This window comes from Castor canadensis, chromosome 14 (genome assembly GCF_047511655.1).
Source record: "Castor canadensis chromosome 14, mCasCan1.hap1v2, whole genome shotgun sequence".
In the NCBI taxonomy this organism is placed as follows: domain Eukaryota; kingdom Metazoa; phylum Chordata; class Mammalia; order Rodentia; family Castoridae; genus Castor; species Castor canadensis.
In genome coordinates this window covers 78734744-78751114 of record NC_133399.1, presented here as the reverse complement: position 1 = coordinate 78751114, position 16371 = coordinate 78734744, and the positions used below count along the sequence as shown (strand labels likewise).

At 42.1% G+C, this 16371-nt stretch overlaps 1 protein-coding gene across 8 annotated transcripts in view; it reads right to left on the bottom strand.

Moving 5' to 3' along the window:
- Positions 1 to 4633: 4633 nt before the first annotated feature.
- Positions 4634 to 16371, bottom strand: part of Irf2 (interferon regulatory factor 2) — a 120025-nt gene continuing 108287 nt past the window's right edge. For 7 of the 8 annotated variants that reach the window (XM_074054876.1, XM_020176285.2, XM_020176287.2 and 4 more), the window contains exons 7-9: positions 14326 to 14490; positions 7152 to 7198; positions 4634 to 5960 (exon numbers count right to left, since the gene is read on the bottom strand). In XM_074054876.1, coding sequence (XP_073910977.1) covers positions 5652 to 5960; positions 7152 to 7198; positions 14326 to 14490 — 521 coding nt within the window. In that variant the 3' untranslated portion in view covers positions 4634 to 5651. The remainder of the gene's footprint in view (positions 5961 to 7151; positions 7199 to 14325; positions 14491 to 16371) is intronic. The other variant, XM_020176284.2, reaches the window with a different exon arrangement.

Here is a 16371-nt window from a genome sequence, read left to right as displayed (position 1 = left end):
CAAACACCTGCTTTTCTCTATTCAATGCCTTTCTGCTTAAAATAGCTAGCGTGGTTTTTGTTTCCTGCAACTGAACTCTGCTGATACACACCGTTTTCCTTCTTTCCCTCTAACTGCTGGTCTTTGCAACTGCCAACCTTGCAACTGATCCTGTAAACACTAAGATGAAAGCTTTCAACCTCTCCATCACACCTTAGCTCCCTTATCCTGCTGCATTTTTCTCCATAACATTTGTTGTCACCCAAAGGTTATTTTTATTTATTGCTTGAATGCCCCTTCCCAACTAGAATTTAAGCTCCATTAGAAGGAGGGCTCTAGTCACTTCTGTACAATTCCCTCATGCTTAGTTGATCAGTACTAGCAAATAGTGAAAATTCACAGTGTTAAATTAAATTAAATCTTCTTCTCTAAACCAAACACTATTAAGTCAATACGTTAGTAATAGATTCATCCATAATATACTCTCAATAACACCTCCTCATAAAGTGTTCACCTGGATTTTTCACATCCTTCAAAGAACACAAAATGCTATGTATCTTCTGATCTCAGCATTATGTTTAGAGCAACCAAACCCTTCTGGTTTACCTCAGATGCTCCCAGTTTTAGCATTGAAAGTCCCATGTCTTGAAACCTCTCAGACCTGGACAAACCAAGATAATTGGTTACCCAAGTTAAATTCCTGAGCTGCTAAAGAAAGACTCTTAGAAGTATATACTTTAAATCCATCTTGTAAATAAGAACATGAATCTGCTAAGCCAGCCTACAGTTTCCTTCTCATGTTACACGTGTTCCCTGCAACTACCAGGTAAAATGTGAGCAATGGCTTTGGGCTGTATTTTGCATTTTTTTCTTTTTACTAAAATTCTAATTTGCCTATACACTGAATATTTTAGAGCTGAGACTGTGAAATCTCAGTCACATTAAAACCATGATACATGGGCTTCCCAGAGAAAAGATACTGCAAATAAAGATGAGCTCCAGATAGACAATGCCAGAGGACTGTTGGGACACAGAAAGGTGAACTCTGTACAGAGTATTGTCAGTGTTAATTCTAGGACTAAACAAAGACTTTCTTATTGCTAACCATAAGGAAATCACCCTTACCTAGCTTCTAACATTATCCCCAAACTGGCAGTGTGTCCCAGAGTAATGAGTGCATTTGAAAGGTCAGTGGCTTTGAACTGGAGAGTTAGAGAGAATTTGGAGAATGGGAGCATTCTCAGGTATGAGACCCAAGAATCCAGAAGATGGAACACTGTGGCTGTCTTCTTTCCCTGATCATTCATGTGAATGGATATTTCAGTGTTTAGTTTTTAAAACATTCTTCTAAGCCAAAACTAAAACTTAGAGATGCTATTGGCTTGGAGATTGTTGTACCTGTACAAACAATTGTGTTACTAAAATCAACTGTTTTGTGACACAGGCCATTGGGTGTGATAGTGGGGTTTCTCCAGCAGTGAATGGAGGGGGTTAACGGAACAGCAGTTGCACAATTCTAGCACAATGCATTCCACAGAGCCAGCAGTCTGTCTGAACATGTTTATAAAGCAGAGATGGAGAAACTGACCAAACACAGGGCAGTCTGCTTAGAGGTACAAGGTACACTACTGCCTTTCTTCTGAAGAAACTTGGCCAAAGGATTCCAGAAAATGCTCTTTGCCAGAGGGTGTAAACTCTGCAATGTCCTACGTCTTGATCCCTCTCTGCATGACCCAGGTTCTTGGACAGACTTAACATTTTTGCTAAAAACAGCTGTTCAGCCTGACCACTTCCTTCCTTCTACTCACTATTTTCAGAAACAGAGAGATAGTACCTCTGCACCTGTTGTTAGTGTGGCCACAGAAGAAAACCTCCATGAAACCCTCATTTGTCCTCACAGCAAGGCCAACAAGGCCCAAGCCCAGGTGGGGGGATGGTACCAGGGTACTGTTGGGCTGGTGACAGCCCAAAAGCCAGGCAGCCTCAAGAGGAAACATCCCACTGCCCATCTTTCTGTATCTCCTGATCCAAAAATTCTCCCAGCCAGGGCAGGGCCCCTCTTTCTAGGTCTACACCTGGCTTCATTGCTTAAAGGGCACAGCTGAGTCTTGCAGCCCTGTCCTCTTCACATTGGGAATGGTGGAGCTTGTGGGAGGAGGAGGAGATCCTGTGAATGAATGCCTGACCTTGATTGAGACAGCACCTCCAAGAAGATTACAGTCCTGTGAGACACAGAGCAACACCTGTGATACCTACAGAAACACCTGTGTGCCGCAGCCTGGACACAGAGGGGAGCTGCTCCCAGATCCTCTGGAAGGTCATGTTCCTATCCCATTGTTCTGATCATCTACGCCTTGGGTATGCCATGGGATTGGGTTTCAGGATGAGAAGTAGCTGAATATCACAGGCCAAAACCAGTTTCTGCTCCCATTCTTTCCAAACTGAAACTGGCACCGAGGCACTGGACATCCCGCCCCTGCTTGTCACACCCCATTTTAGCTATCTGTTGCCAACCTCTTCCTTGCTTTTTGTCTGTCTTCAGTAGAAATTTGGCAGAAAACTAGGGCTCTTATTTTCTCCTTTTATCTGGGTCTGTTTGTCCAGAGCTAGAATAACAGGGGGCTTTTCAAGTCTAATGAATTCAATACTCAAAGAATGGCCTTGATCAAATAGAGAGTCTAATGTTCTACCTCTCAGATTTAGGGGCAGGAGCCCATTTGGGGGCTTAATACATTTTTTTCATTCACAGGCAAAATACTTCCAAAGCTCAAGTTTGAGGACTCAGAATCCCAAAATCAAATCACAAATCCTCCTCATTCCTAAAATGTCTGCCTCCTTAGTGGGTGTACTATGGTACACTTTGCATTTGGGGAAACAACAACAAACAAAAAAGGATGCTATTTTAGGTCTCGATGTCCAAAGATTTTGTATTTCTTATCCATGTATACTTCTTCTCTGTGAATACATTTAAAGAGACTAAACACCGTCTTTGGCAGTGACTTCCATCTAAATATGGAAAAACTGCCATGTTTGAGTATGGGTTTCTTTAGACTTGAAAGTGGAATTCTGGAAGTTATTTGCATTAAGGTGTACTGGATTCGTCCAACCTTAGTGTTGGGCAGATGTCCCTGTCACTGGATTCACAGTTCACAGCTGTACAACCAGGCTTGTTATCAAGGGAGTGACTTAGGGGCCGACTGCAGAGAATGGAAGCTATTGTTCAAGGGCAGTTACACTGAACTTGCTACTTAAACCCACATAGCCAAACCCACCATAAAACCTTATCAGCTCATACAGATGCCAGCCAATGAAGCACATGACCCTAGTGCTTCCTCTAAGTGACAAGGGTCAGGGCTTCAGTCCCTGGGCTGCCCCATCTTGTTTTTCTTCCTCATGTCTACCCTGAGCATTGCATAACTAGCTTGTTTTCCCATACTACTGTAAGTGTCACTTAGAAACAATACAGCCTTTCTCAGAAATATTTTCAGCATGGTTCTTTTTTTTGTGTGTGTGGCCTTACTGACATTGGAATGTTATCTTTAGCACCTAAATTGTGTTTCTCCAAATCCTGACTTTTTGTCCACCTGACGAGGTTCAGTCAGTCTGGTTCCCATACAGAAGGGGAGGAGGCAGTAACCTGGGGTGCCAGACCTGCAGAGCTGCTGAAGGAGACATGATGTGAGCTAGCTCGTTCTTGTTGGGAGGGAAAAAGGGCAGAGGACTACAGCTACCCTAAACCCTTTGATGACCAGGTCATGTGATTCAGGGATAGCCAGCTTCTATTACTATTAAAAATATATATTTTAAAAACCAGGGTGACTAAATAACAGGATTTTGATATAAAGTACAAAAAAACTAAACTGGTCTACTTAGGACCCAGTGACTCCTCCTTTCACTAAGAAATTGACGTAATACTTCCTACAGAGGTGACCCTCACAGCAGCCAACCATCTGTGTGAGGCATTTCAAACAACATACCAACCAGTAACATGCATCAGTTGACTTCTGTTCAGGGCAGATAATTTTATGACACTAGTTATATCTGTAGCCAGACATGGGAAAGATAGACATAAAAATAGGCCTTTGTCCTTTCATAAATTCAAGGAAAGTTTTCAAACATTAACTTAGCAAATCTCTTTATAACCACCCAGAGGTGGTAGGTAGGAAGCTAAGTTTTAGTATCCTGAGGAAGCATGAGAGGTGAGGATGGTGGCTTTCTCAAGGTCAGGGCTACACCTTGACATGCCAAGAGGGGGATGGGGACCAATCCATGAAGTCACATTGTTTTAGTCCAAAAGACATGGCCTAAGTTTTGAGGGCAGGGCCTGTATCTTCTTTCCTAGTCTTGGAAAGAAGAGTGACTGACAGGGAATCAGAACTCAACAACTACCTCCCATTATTGAAAATGTCTTATCTGTGCACCTGGTATGTGACATAAACACAAAACTTTAGCCATATGTTTATGCCTATGGATGAGAACAGGAAAAAGCACAGAGGTGGGTAGAATCTGTTCACAGTAGAGGACTGGATACACAGGCACCCTCCGCAATCACACCAGACATGGGAAAAAGTTGGTCTCTAAAAGTAAATGATACTTTGTCGGCCCTGACCCATAATTGTGGTCAAAGCAGACACAGACAAAGCCAGGAGTGATGCCCATTAAAAATTTAACTATATATCATATTCATTTATTTTCAATCCACAGGATAATTTGATTGCTACATGAGCTCATAAAAGCTTTTTTCACCTTTACAAAATTAAAAAAAAATGTGCCACAAGGATGTAATAACTGCTGATAAACAAGAAAAGGAATCTTAAAATTATAAATTTGCTGTAGAAAAGATAAAAAACAATTATATTTTATTTAGAATTTTATCTTGAATAAAATATTCCCCTGTATAAAAAATAAAAAAGCTTGCTCTGGTTAGAATTAGAGTATTTTTGTCTTCAAATCTGGGAATTTGCATAATATTTCCATGATAATTTTCTTTTGTACCGCGTGGCATTCAAGCATAGCAGATTAGAAAGATTTTTTTTCAAGCAGTCTTAAAATGGGACATCTGTGGAGAAGTTCATTTTCTTCTTCTCCTCCTCCAGGATGTGCAACACAGCCTCTGAGGGGAGGAAAAGGAGGAAAGGACTGGGTGGGACAGAACGGGAAGGGATGGTAGGTGGGGTTCTGGGCGGAGGGGACACTGAATGTGCTGTGATATAGAGCAAGATCACGAGAAGGCCTATTGTAAGTGCTTTACGATAAGGTGCAGAAGCAGACTGCAACGTTGCTAGTACTGCCCTATATACATATTCACAAGAATAAAAAATTCCAGCTAGTTCACATTTTCTCGTCCATTCTGAGGCATCCACTCCACCATGCTGGCCTTGACTGGAGGCAATGCAGCACCTCCACTGCCCGTGTGGCTGTTGGTCCTTGAACTTGAGGGAGTAGCCCTGGGTGATCCAGCAGGTTCTAGAGATATGCATCTACCAAGAGGCTGGAGTCCTGAGTTAAAAAGAAGCTCCAGTACTGGAGTTGGACACAGCAATCAATGTTCTATTGTCAAGGTTTTTTCCCTTAGATTTGTCTAAAATAGGCGTCAGAGAGAAAAATAAAATACAAACAAACAACAACACAAAGCCAAGAAATCCCAACAACCAGCAAGAAGAGTCAAAGGCTTAACAGCTCTTGACGCGGGCCTGGGTGATGTCAGATGTCTTCTTAATGACACTGGCCCGAGTTTCCCGGTCTGGCCGACTACTGCCGGGTGTGGGGGTCACGGAGGCAGGGAGAGGGAGGTCTGTAAATGGAGGCCAGGAGCTGTTATAAGGCACCGGACAGCTCTCTTCCTTGATGGTGACCTGCAGATCTGGCTTGTTGGAAGTAACAAAGGTCGCCATGCTGGGCAGCAGGTAAGTGCTCCGTGTCCCCAAGTTGCTGAGATACTGTTTGCCTTCAATGTTCCTCTTCCGCCAGTGTGGTCTCCCCTTTCAAAGAAAGAAAACGAAGATATTTATGTCCTTTTCCTGACACTGAATAGCTTTTTAAAAATGCACCGTTGTTCCCATGTGTGTGGGTGTTTGAACTGAATTCTTTAAGAATCATGGAATGAACAAAAGTTTAATGACTCTATACCCCTTAACTGAAATCTATACCCAGCCGTTCATACTCCAAGCAATGCTTCCCCTCCCCCTTGTTAAGAAATTCCTGTTTTCTTCCTCCTATAAATATGGCAGGAAAAGAAGGTGGCAGCTTGGTTTCTGGCTCCCCTATGCTCTGGCTGACCAGCTGACCATTCGGCAGGTTTCTGACCAAGAAGGATAGTTCATCTTGGCAACTTGCTTCCTCACTGCTCAATTAGATCTTGGAGTCAACCTGTATTTTCAGAAGAAAGAAACTGAGGTGCTTAGGAACAGACAGTAAATGACCCCTGATTGCTTTCAAACGGGTGCACCTTAGAATTCCAGCATGCTCAGCCACAGCTAGCCTCAGCAGTGGCCCTTTTGAGAAGGAGCTAGATTTCTGACCTTGAAGACACCAGATTGGAATAAGTGTGAGCCTGAATTCCTACTTCTCATAATTCCTGCACTTCACTTGTAAGTGTTGAGTACATTGGGAAATTACCAATACAAACAGCTTCTTTCTCCCTCTCTCACCCCCTTTTCTCTCTTCCTCTCACCCCTTCTTCTCTTCCCATCACCACTACAGCCATTTCCTGCTATTGTGTGAACCCGGCCTACAGGAGGAAAGCCGGAAGCAGGCTGACTGAGCATGGAGACTGGACATACACCAGCCCCCAGGCAGGATCACAGAGGGAAAGGAAGAGACGTATTTGTGGAGATAATTTTGCTCAGCCCTTTCTGACATTTCCTTCTGGTCATTGCTTTTGGCCAGGCAGGACATTCTATTTCTGCTGGTATATTAGGATGTTTGCAGTGATAAGTACATCAACACTTCCTGGCCCACACTTCAGATTCCTCTTCTGGTCGTCATAACCTCTCTTTCTGAGGGTAACACTTTATCTCCTTTCCTCCCATTCAATGTTCAATGCTTACTTTTTTATGATTCAAGATTCAGAAGTATGGCAAATTTTAGGTTATATTCTACCACACATAAAGAAATCCAAAAGCAGTTGTGATCAAAGGCAAAGGCAGGTACCTGGCAGGAAGTGGGCTTACCTCAGCACTCTCCTCGTCACTGGGCACACTATCCGTAGTTTCACTTTCTGTTCAGAGAGAGAAAAACACAGGGCCATCACTCCTATTGTTCAAGCTGATTCAAGGCTCAGACAACATTTTAAAAAGCTGGAACAACACTTTTGAAATGAGTAACTAAATGTAACATCTCTTCTCCTTTGCAAAGTCCAACACTTCTCCTTAGGAGAAGCTAGACTGAGTTTTAATTGTCTAGTTGGCCCCCCAAGAGAAGAAGGCTTGAGTTTCAACTCTAAAGGGAGGCTCATTTTCCAAGGGGCACTGTCCTCACGGTGCCCTTTCCTCCCTTCCACTCTGTTCACAAAGCCTTCACTAATTCTCTTCCAGCTCATGTCAATCATCACACAGGACTAACCCAGAGAGGAAGAGGACATCTTCCAAGAAGTCCTGTGTCATTCCAGTTCCAGCCAGATCCTCCTTTACCTACTCTCTTACTAATACTTTATCTTAGGCTTCTAGAGCTGTGTCTTCCACTTGGGTGACTGCAGGTGGACAGAGTCTAGGGTAACCCCCAACACGCTCACCTGGTGTTCACTTTCTTTGGCAACCCCTCCTCTTGAGTGCAGGTCAAACCTGTGATTTGATCTTAGCCAACAGAATACAGCATAGATAATGGGACTTGATGGGACATGTGCACAGTCATGTGACACAAGACTGAACTTAACTTTTGAGGACACTCTCTTGTTGGCTGTCCACATTAGGAAGGCCCATGTGGCAAAGAACTAAAGGATTCCTCCAAACAAAAACAAGCAAGAAACTTAGGATCTGTTTAACAACCTGTGATGAACTAAATTGTGACCAAAACTGTATGTGTGTGGAACTGGATCATATCCCAGCTGAACTTCAGCCCTAGCAAACACCTTGATTGCAAATTAGCGAGACTACTAACTCTCCTAAATGTGGATAATAAATGTGTATTGTGTTAAGCCATTAACTTTGTGGTTACACTGTTATGCAGCAATAGTCAGTTACCATGCTGATTCGACTTGCCAGTTGTGAGATACAGAGCAAATTTTCTCATCAGAAGAAATGGGGGTGTTACCTAACACCTTCCAAAGAGGATTATATGATGAGTAAGTGAGTATCTGGAAAGACCACAGCATATCCAAAGTAATTGACATTGGATTTGCTTGACAGGCTGGATTAATAGAGTCAAAGTCAATATCTAGTGATCACACATCATCTGTACATATAATAAAAGTTTTTTAAGAAAAAGTACAATTTTTTAAATAAGAAAATGGATGGTGTACAGTTTTTTGGTGTTCATTGTCATTGCAAAATGAATGCATAGAAGAGAGACTTCCAAATACACAGGCTCTTGTTGCTCATTTCTTCTGGGTCATTTTACAGACAAGGCTGAAAGAGAAACTGGAATAGCAGACATTGGTGGAACACTGTGGGCCAAAGTTTTGCACACGGGTCTTGTTCAGCTCTCACAAGGATCCTAAGTCGGGAAGCAGCTACCATCACCCCTCAATATGTATAAAAGTTAGTAAATTCTACAGGCTTCTATCCTATTCCACACCTGCCCTTGCTGCCCCTACCTCACATCTTCCTGGTGGCATAACTGGGATGAGATGGGTCTAAGCCAGACAGAGCACTTTCCACCCTATAAATGAAAGTCTAAACAGCAAATGGACAAACAGTGCCACAGGTGTATTCCTTAAACAAACAGCAAGCATGTGGACTCCATGGATCCCACCTGGGAGCACTGTGCATGCCTCTCAGGCACTGCTCTTCAGTGGTTTCACGCCGGCCTGGGTCATCACTGAGGGAAGACCATTAGTACCTAATAGAAAGAGGCCTCTGACTGAACATGTTTCCCAGAGCGTCCTTTGCTGGGCTCCACAGATGCCCAGGGAAGGTCTTGGCCTCAGCTGGCAGTGATCTGAGCTCTGAAGACAGACTGACAACACTAGGCACAGGCAATGTTTTCAGAGAGAAACAAGTAAAGAAGAGAAAAGGAAACCTCCCTCCAAACACAACCCCCCACACTAGCTCAGTCCCCTGAGGAGGCAGGAGCCAGGAGGCAGGAAGTAGGAGGCAGGACTGCCACGCCCCAGAAGAAAAAATGAGGAACAGAGATGTTGAGCAACTTGCCAAAGTCACCGACTGAGTCAGCACAGAGGACAGAAAACAAAACTGTTCTTCTGACTCCAGGGACCCACAAAGAACAACCACTCTGCTTCCCCACTGGCTCTGCCTTGGCAAAACTTCAAGATCCCCTTTCCATTTTTATGCTTAGCTTTGTTTGTGGAAGGAAGGTTTCTCTTCCTTCTGCACATGCCAAGCTCCCTCCACTCCTAATTACCTCCATAAATACCATGGTCTTCTGTTTCTTTCACCTTCAAATAAAAACAAAATTTAAAAATGTCAGCAGGCGTGCTTTGGGGGCTGGGGATTCAAGAAAAGGAGCTACTGACACCAAAGTTCTGAGATTCCACCAAGTCCAAGCTGCATTTGCTGACAGGTTTGGAAGTCAGATCCTTGGTTAAGACTCTTTGGTACGACCTTGCACAGACCATGATGGTGATTAGAACGTTAATTTCCTCTAAGTATCCAGTTTTCAACTGAATAAAAAAGTTGTGGATAAGAAAAGACACCCATATACTGAACTTAAATTTTCAGCTAACACAAATGCTGGCTGAAAAGCACTATTTCCAAATGAAGATAACTTCTGGGGTGGTTAGGAAGACTCCTCACATTAGTAACTGAGCATTATGATTTGGATCATAATATCTCCCACATGCTTGTGTGTTTTGAAGACTTGGTCTCAGATGATGGAGCTATTGGAAGGTCATGCCCTTGCAAGAAATATTGGGACCACACACACACACACACACACACACACACACACACACACTATTCCTCTTTATTTCTGCTCTGGGCCACCATGATGTGAGCAGCTTTGCTCTACCATGTGCGCCCAGCCTGCCACAGGCCCAAAACAAGAAGGCAAGTGGGCATGGAATGAAATCTCTGAAACGAGTCAAAATAAATCCTTTTCTCCTTTTATGTAGCTTATCTCAGATATTTTTTCAAAGTAATGAAAATCTGGCTAACACACTAACTTTTATTGTTTTTTAAAAAGTGGTCTTGAGTGCCTTCAGCCTAGGAGATGGAGATAGTGGCCTGAAACTCTTTCTAAGCCAATGGTGGTTTTCAGGGCTGCTCCTGAGTGGTTGACTCAAAGCCCCATTCCTGTTCTCTTAGTTTTACTTCACCACTGCCATTGCCAAGGTGACTTCTTACATGACAAACAAGTTCATGACACGGCTCCTTCCAGATCAATGTTACTGCTGAAATATCAATGTGTGTTGTTACTTCATTTTCCCTTCTGATTAGTTTGGAATTTCTGTTTGTTTGCCAACTTGAATACAAGGGAATAAAAGAAAATTGAAGTTGCTTTCAAGAGCACAGTCTGAGTAACATTTAAGTGTTTGCACTCTTACAGTTACTCATGCACTCTCACTCATATTACTCATGTACAGGTTGAGTGAGTAACTCAGACAACCCTTCTGGCCTATTTTCCTGAAAGCAGATGGGGTGAGAGGGAAGGGAGCAATTTAGGTCAGATGACCTCAGAGCAATCTGAGGATGATGCTAGTCTTAGGTTCGCAATGCACTCTGGCCCAGTTTTCATAACTTCTTGCAAATACATATAGTCAAGCCAGCACAGGAACATTATGGGGATGGAGATGACAGATTTTTCTGTGCAACATTTTTGCACTATATGATATCTGGTATATTATCTGGAAGGATCTTGTTCAACAAAATGAGATTTACAGGGATTTCGTTCCATCAATCATTTTCTAAATTACGTTCACTGAAAGACTCAACTGAATACTCAATGAGAGTCCTTTTAGTCTCAAAGCAAGCCTGACATGGTTTCAGTAAGGACCCAAAGTATCCCCTTAAGATTTGCTGGTTAGTAGGCAACCCTTCTCTTGAGTACAACCACTTAATCGTTTGTATAATGCTTCCTTCTGAAACCTATTATTCACGTCTATCCCAAAATACTATCGTGGTTTTCAACAACCTAATCAAATCCTGATGCCACAGATCAGGCAAGGGGCTACTTTATGCTCCCTTTAAAAATACAAGAAGGGCTGAGAACATAGCTCAGGGGTAGTGTTTGCATAGCATGCAAGAGGGCCCTGGGCTCAATCCCCAGCACTGCATAAATGAACAAATGAATGAATGAATAAATAAATAAATAAGAAACACCATTCCCCAGCTTTGGAACATTGCTCTCCAGTACAAACTTTTACAAATCTAACTAGAATTTTATATTATCTTAACTCATCCAATGCAAAGACCTCTACTCAAAGAAATTGTCTCTTCTCTTTCTCACCATGATATTTAGACCACAGAGGAAAAGACAGATTTGCAAAACTGAATGTGGTTTTGTAATACTACTGATATTATATTTCAATGACCAGTAAGGGGAAATAACAGCAAAAAACATCCTCCAAATAACAGCTTCCTAAACAGGTGAATGAGGTGAGGAGGCTGACATTTCATTGAATATAGCCTGAACCAAATAACTCTGTCATTAATAAACTAACAGTCTATTCTACTGAGGAACATAAAACAGGAAAGTTGACTACAGGAAACTACCTTTCCTAGCAGAATGTCACAAAACTCTTGACTAAAACACTTGAACTGGCCACGGTCAGCAACAAGTTTCGTACGTGTCTGTAAGCTCTAAAAGAGGAGAGGTAGTGGGACATTTCAGCTCCATCTGTTAAGGCACCCCTCTCTACCCCAGCCCTGGGCAACCAACAGTCTACCTTCAGTCTCAATGAATTTGGCTACTCTAGGTAGCTCTTATGAGTAGAACCATATAGTACTTGTCCCTCTAAAAGATCGTGGAGAATTCAGAAAATGAAAACAATGGAAAGAACTGAAGGGCAGGCTCTACAGCCAGGTTCTAACAAAACCTCCTGCTGCCATGAAATCCTTTTGAAATCTATGCAAATGCCTAATGCAAAGGGTAATGAAATTTTCATTTTTCTCTGCATGATCAGCTGTTCTTAGGATGCTTCTGCTAAAGCAAAATGCCACTACTCACAGAACAGCAAGAGGTCTTTCCAGAATCCCCAAGAAGACTTCAGAAACGTTTTGCTCAACAGATAAACATAAAAGTTGACTATAAAGCTCCACCCCCCCATCTTCCAACCCCCACCCCCATACAGTATTATAATGCCAGCAGCAACATGGCATAGAAGAAGCCATGAATTGTTAACTGTAGCTTATATAATATAAGCAAACAGCTTAGTATGTCACTACTGAGTTATCTCTACTGGAAAGTTATGGGATAAGCATTCTGCTCCTCCTCCTTTGGTAGGTCCTCATGAAAACCAAATAGGATCTTGTGGTGGAGTGGTTAGGAATAGGTCCTTGGCATTAGCTACACAGATTCTGCCTGTGCTTCCAGTTTTTATCCTTGGACAAATTGCTTTATCTGCATCATTTTCATCCTTGGACCTATCACTTTACCTTCATTTATAAAGGGGGAATAATGCTGGTACCCCAGCCAAGTCAGTTATTCACTTGATAATTAAGCAAGGCAGTCAATACCAAGCATTCAGTATAGTTCCCAAGGCACAATAAACATGCAACAAATAATATAGTTATTAAGAACTGGTTAAGACCAAAAATAGACTGGCACATACCAGAATTCAAATATGTTTGATGTATGAATAACTGATGACAAGTTTATCTTGCTTGACAGATTATAAACTTCCTGTAGCCAAGGTCTGTTCTCAAATTCCTTTTATTCTCCTAACATAAAAACAAGTTAGGATGTATGCTACGTGATACAAGCCTGTTGCAAAAGGACAAATACCGTATGATATCACTCACAAAAGCCACCTACAGTAGCCCAATTCATTGAGACAGAAAGTAGAATGGTAGTTGCCAAGGGCTGGGCTGGAGGGGAAAAGCGGGGGGAGTCAGTGTTTAAGGAGCACAGAGCTTCAGTTTTGTAAGATGCAAAGACAGATGGTAGTGATGGTTGCACAATGGTGTGAATGTACTTAATACCACTTAAAAACAGCAAATTTTATGTTACATCTATTTTACCTTAAAAAAATAAGTTGAAAAACAAGGGAAGCTGACGTCCAGGGAATATGAGGTTAATTTAGTGGCTGGTAATTTACAAACAAGCAGTCATTTGAATCGGCTCTAACTGTCACACGCATCTGTGCCAGTCTCTGGGGTGGCATCCTCTTGGAGGACACTCCATTTGGCAGTGCATGAAGAACACTGGGAAGAATCCCTGGACCACTTACTAGGGCTTGCGGCAGTTTCCCATGCTAGCACCTCTGCTTTTTAGTTTTAATATTTGCAAGCAATCACACTGACTCACAATTCAAATTTCCTAATGATGATTAAGTTCCAAAAAATTAAACGGAGATCATGAAGAAGAGAGCGTGAGATGACGTAATGGTGGAGAAGAAAGGAGTCCTCATTTTCTGAATCTGTTTCTAATCTGTGTCTCTGGCTGGACCAGTTCCTGCAATTATGAGGCCAATTCCTTGGGGAATTGGAAATGGGCTCAGTTGCCTGGCCCAGTTAGAAACTGTGCTAAATAGAAAGAAAAGAACAAAATACGTGGAAGTAGCAAGTAAACCTAGTGGAATGGAATGGACGTAGTAATGACCATGAGGGATAAAAGTTGAGTTCAAGTACAGGCCCAAACATTTGCTGACTGTGTGACCTTGAGCAAGTCCTTTCATGTCCAAAAATAAAGGCTCTGGGAGAGATGGTTTCTAAGGTCCTTTCAACCTTGCTCAGATTGAGATTCCACGAAAGCATTCTGCCCCAAATTCTGTTACCTTGTGCATATAAATTAGACTTCAATGAATTATTTGCCCCAAGAAATCTTACCACTTTTTAGACATGAATGAACATGCTATAGACAATCAAATAAAGAAATGCCATGACCAGGTCTCTTAATGGAGGAATGTTCACGAAGATGCTGGTCAAGAAAATAAGAGTAAGAATAAGTCCAGTAAGAATAATTCCTGGGACAGAGGATTCTCTGTTTTATGGTAAAACAGGGTGATGCAGACTAAAGGAAATCCTGGCCTATTCCCTGGTAAGTTCCCAAGTCACCCTCCTGCTCACTTACCTGCGTAGGAAGACACAGGGGAAATCTGCAGAGGGTAGAGCTCACTCATGCTGACCGGTTGGTCATCACTCTCAGTGGTCACCTCCACAACTTGGCAAATGTCTGGTGGATTAGTGACAATCTCTTGATCTTCAATGTTGCTGTCCAGATGGGACTGTCCTACAACTTCAAAGAAAAGGGAGCCATCATGCATCCAAGTCTCCTGACTTCACGATCCTAGCACACACTCTCAAACAAGAAAACCTTCCCCAACAGAGACAGGTCACTAGTCAAGAAGTCAGAGTCCTGGTAGTCACACATCACCAGCCAGGAAGGTGAAGAACAAACTTGAAATCTGGGTAATGTCTCCTAAGAAGAAGCATCCAATAACCTGCTCCCCAGGTATGTTCCCAGCATGCCTGCCAGTGGTAGGTCTAGGTGGCAATGTCTGGCTCAGCGGAGTTTCAAACTCAACCCAGTCACAACCAAGGCTGTAGGCTGCCTGGTAGGTAGCCCCACGCCAGAGATGACCTGACCTATTTCTGTTCTCTGCTCCTGCTCTGAAGGAAGATATATGCTTTTATTTCTGGGTTCTATGGTTCAGAGAGACACTATCAAATCTTAATGAGATGGGAAAGACACAAAAATGCACCCCACTGTGTCATGGGAAGGACTCTGGTCATGCTCTCAGTCCTCTTCCTGTTCTGAATATGACCAATTGTCCAAAATATCAAAAGAATAGAATAGTCAGTTCCCCACCTCTAACAAGCATTATAGTGTTAACTGCCCAGAACATGGAGATCATGAGTTCTAAACAACCTGGCTCTGAAATTGCCTTGATTTAATTAAACCTTTCTTTTGCGACAACTATAAACACATAGTTGTAAGAAATAATAGATTCTATGTGCCTGTTACTTGGTTTTCTCCAATGGTAAGTAACAAAAACTAGAGTTTGCAAAACTAGAGTCCAATATCACAACCACAACACTGACGTTGATAACCATCCACCATTTTGTTCAGATTTTCTCAATCTTACTCCTTTGTGTGTGTACATATGTCTACTCACTTCTTTGTAATTTTATCAGTTTCATGTATCTACCATCACAGTGAGCAGTTTTATTACTACAAGTATCCACCTTCCTTCAGTGCACCTCTATCTATCTCCTTATCCCTGGCCCCAGGCAACCATTGATCTGTCCTCATTCCTACAATTTTTGTAATTTCTAAGCAGAGTCATATAATAACTCCTTGGGGTTGGCTGTTTTCACTCAGCATAATTCCCTGGAAAATCACTCAAATTTGTGTGTATATCAATAATTGGTTCCTCTTTTTGTTGATACTCCATAGTGTAGATGTACCCATCCATGTAACTATTCACCCAGTGAAGGATGCCTGGTGTGATGCCAGTCTTTGCTATTAAGAGTAACACTGCTATGAATGTCTGTGTTCACTTTCATATGACCTTAAGTTTCCAATGATCAAGGATAAGCACTCAAGACTGCAATTGCTGGCTGGTATGGGAATTTCATGTTTAGTTTTTTAAGAAGCCACTGAACTGTTTCCTAGAGTAGCTGTACACTTCACATTCTCACCAGCAATGTCTAAGCGGTCAGATTTCTCTGCATCTTCGCCAGCATTTGGTGTAGTTACTGTTTTTTATTTTAGTCATTCTTTTAGGTTAAGTAATAGTATTTCATTGTGGCTTGAATTTGAATGTCCCTAATGAGCTGTTCTAATTTTAAACAGAATTGACTTTATATTACTGTTGGCAACTGACTGGATGAGATGTCCCTGACAATTGGCTCCAATTAATAAAGAACATAACAGCATGGTAATAAGTATGTCTTCTCAAGGTCCCCAGAGCACTTTACCACCTTAATCAATGTTATGCTCATACATGTACAAGATATTTTAATATTTTAACCCATGAGAACAGGGAAAATGTTATTATACTGATGTAGATGAAGAAACTGAGGCACAGAAAGTTAGAGTGACTTATCCAAACTCACACAGCACGGATTCTGTGCAGAGCTCTACATTCTTTTCATTTTCTCATCCTTTTGTAAT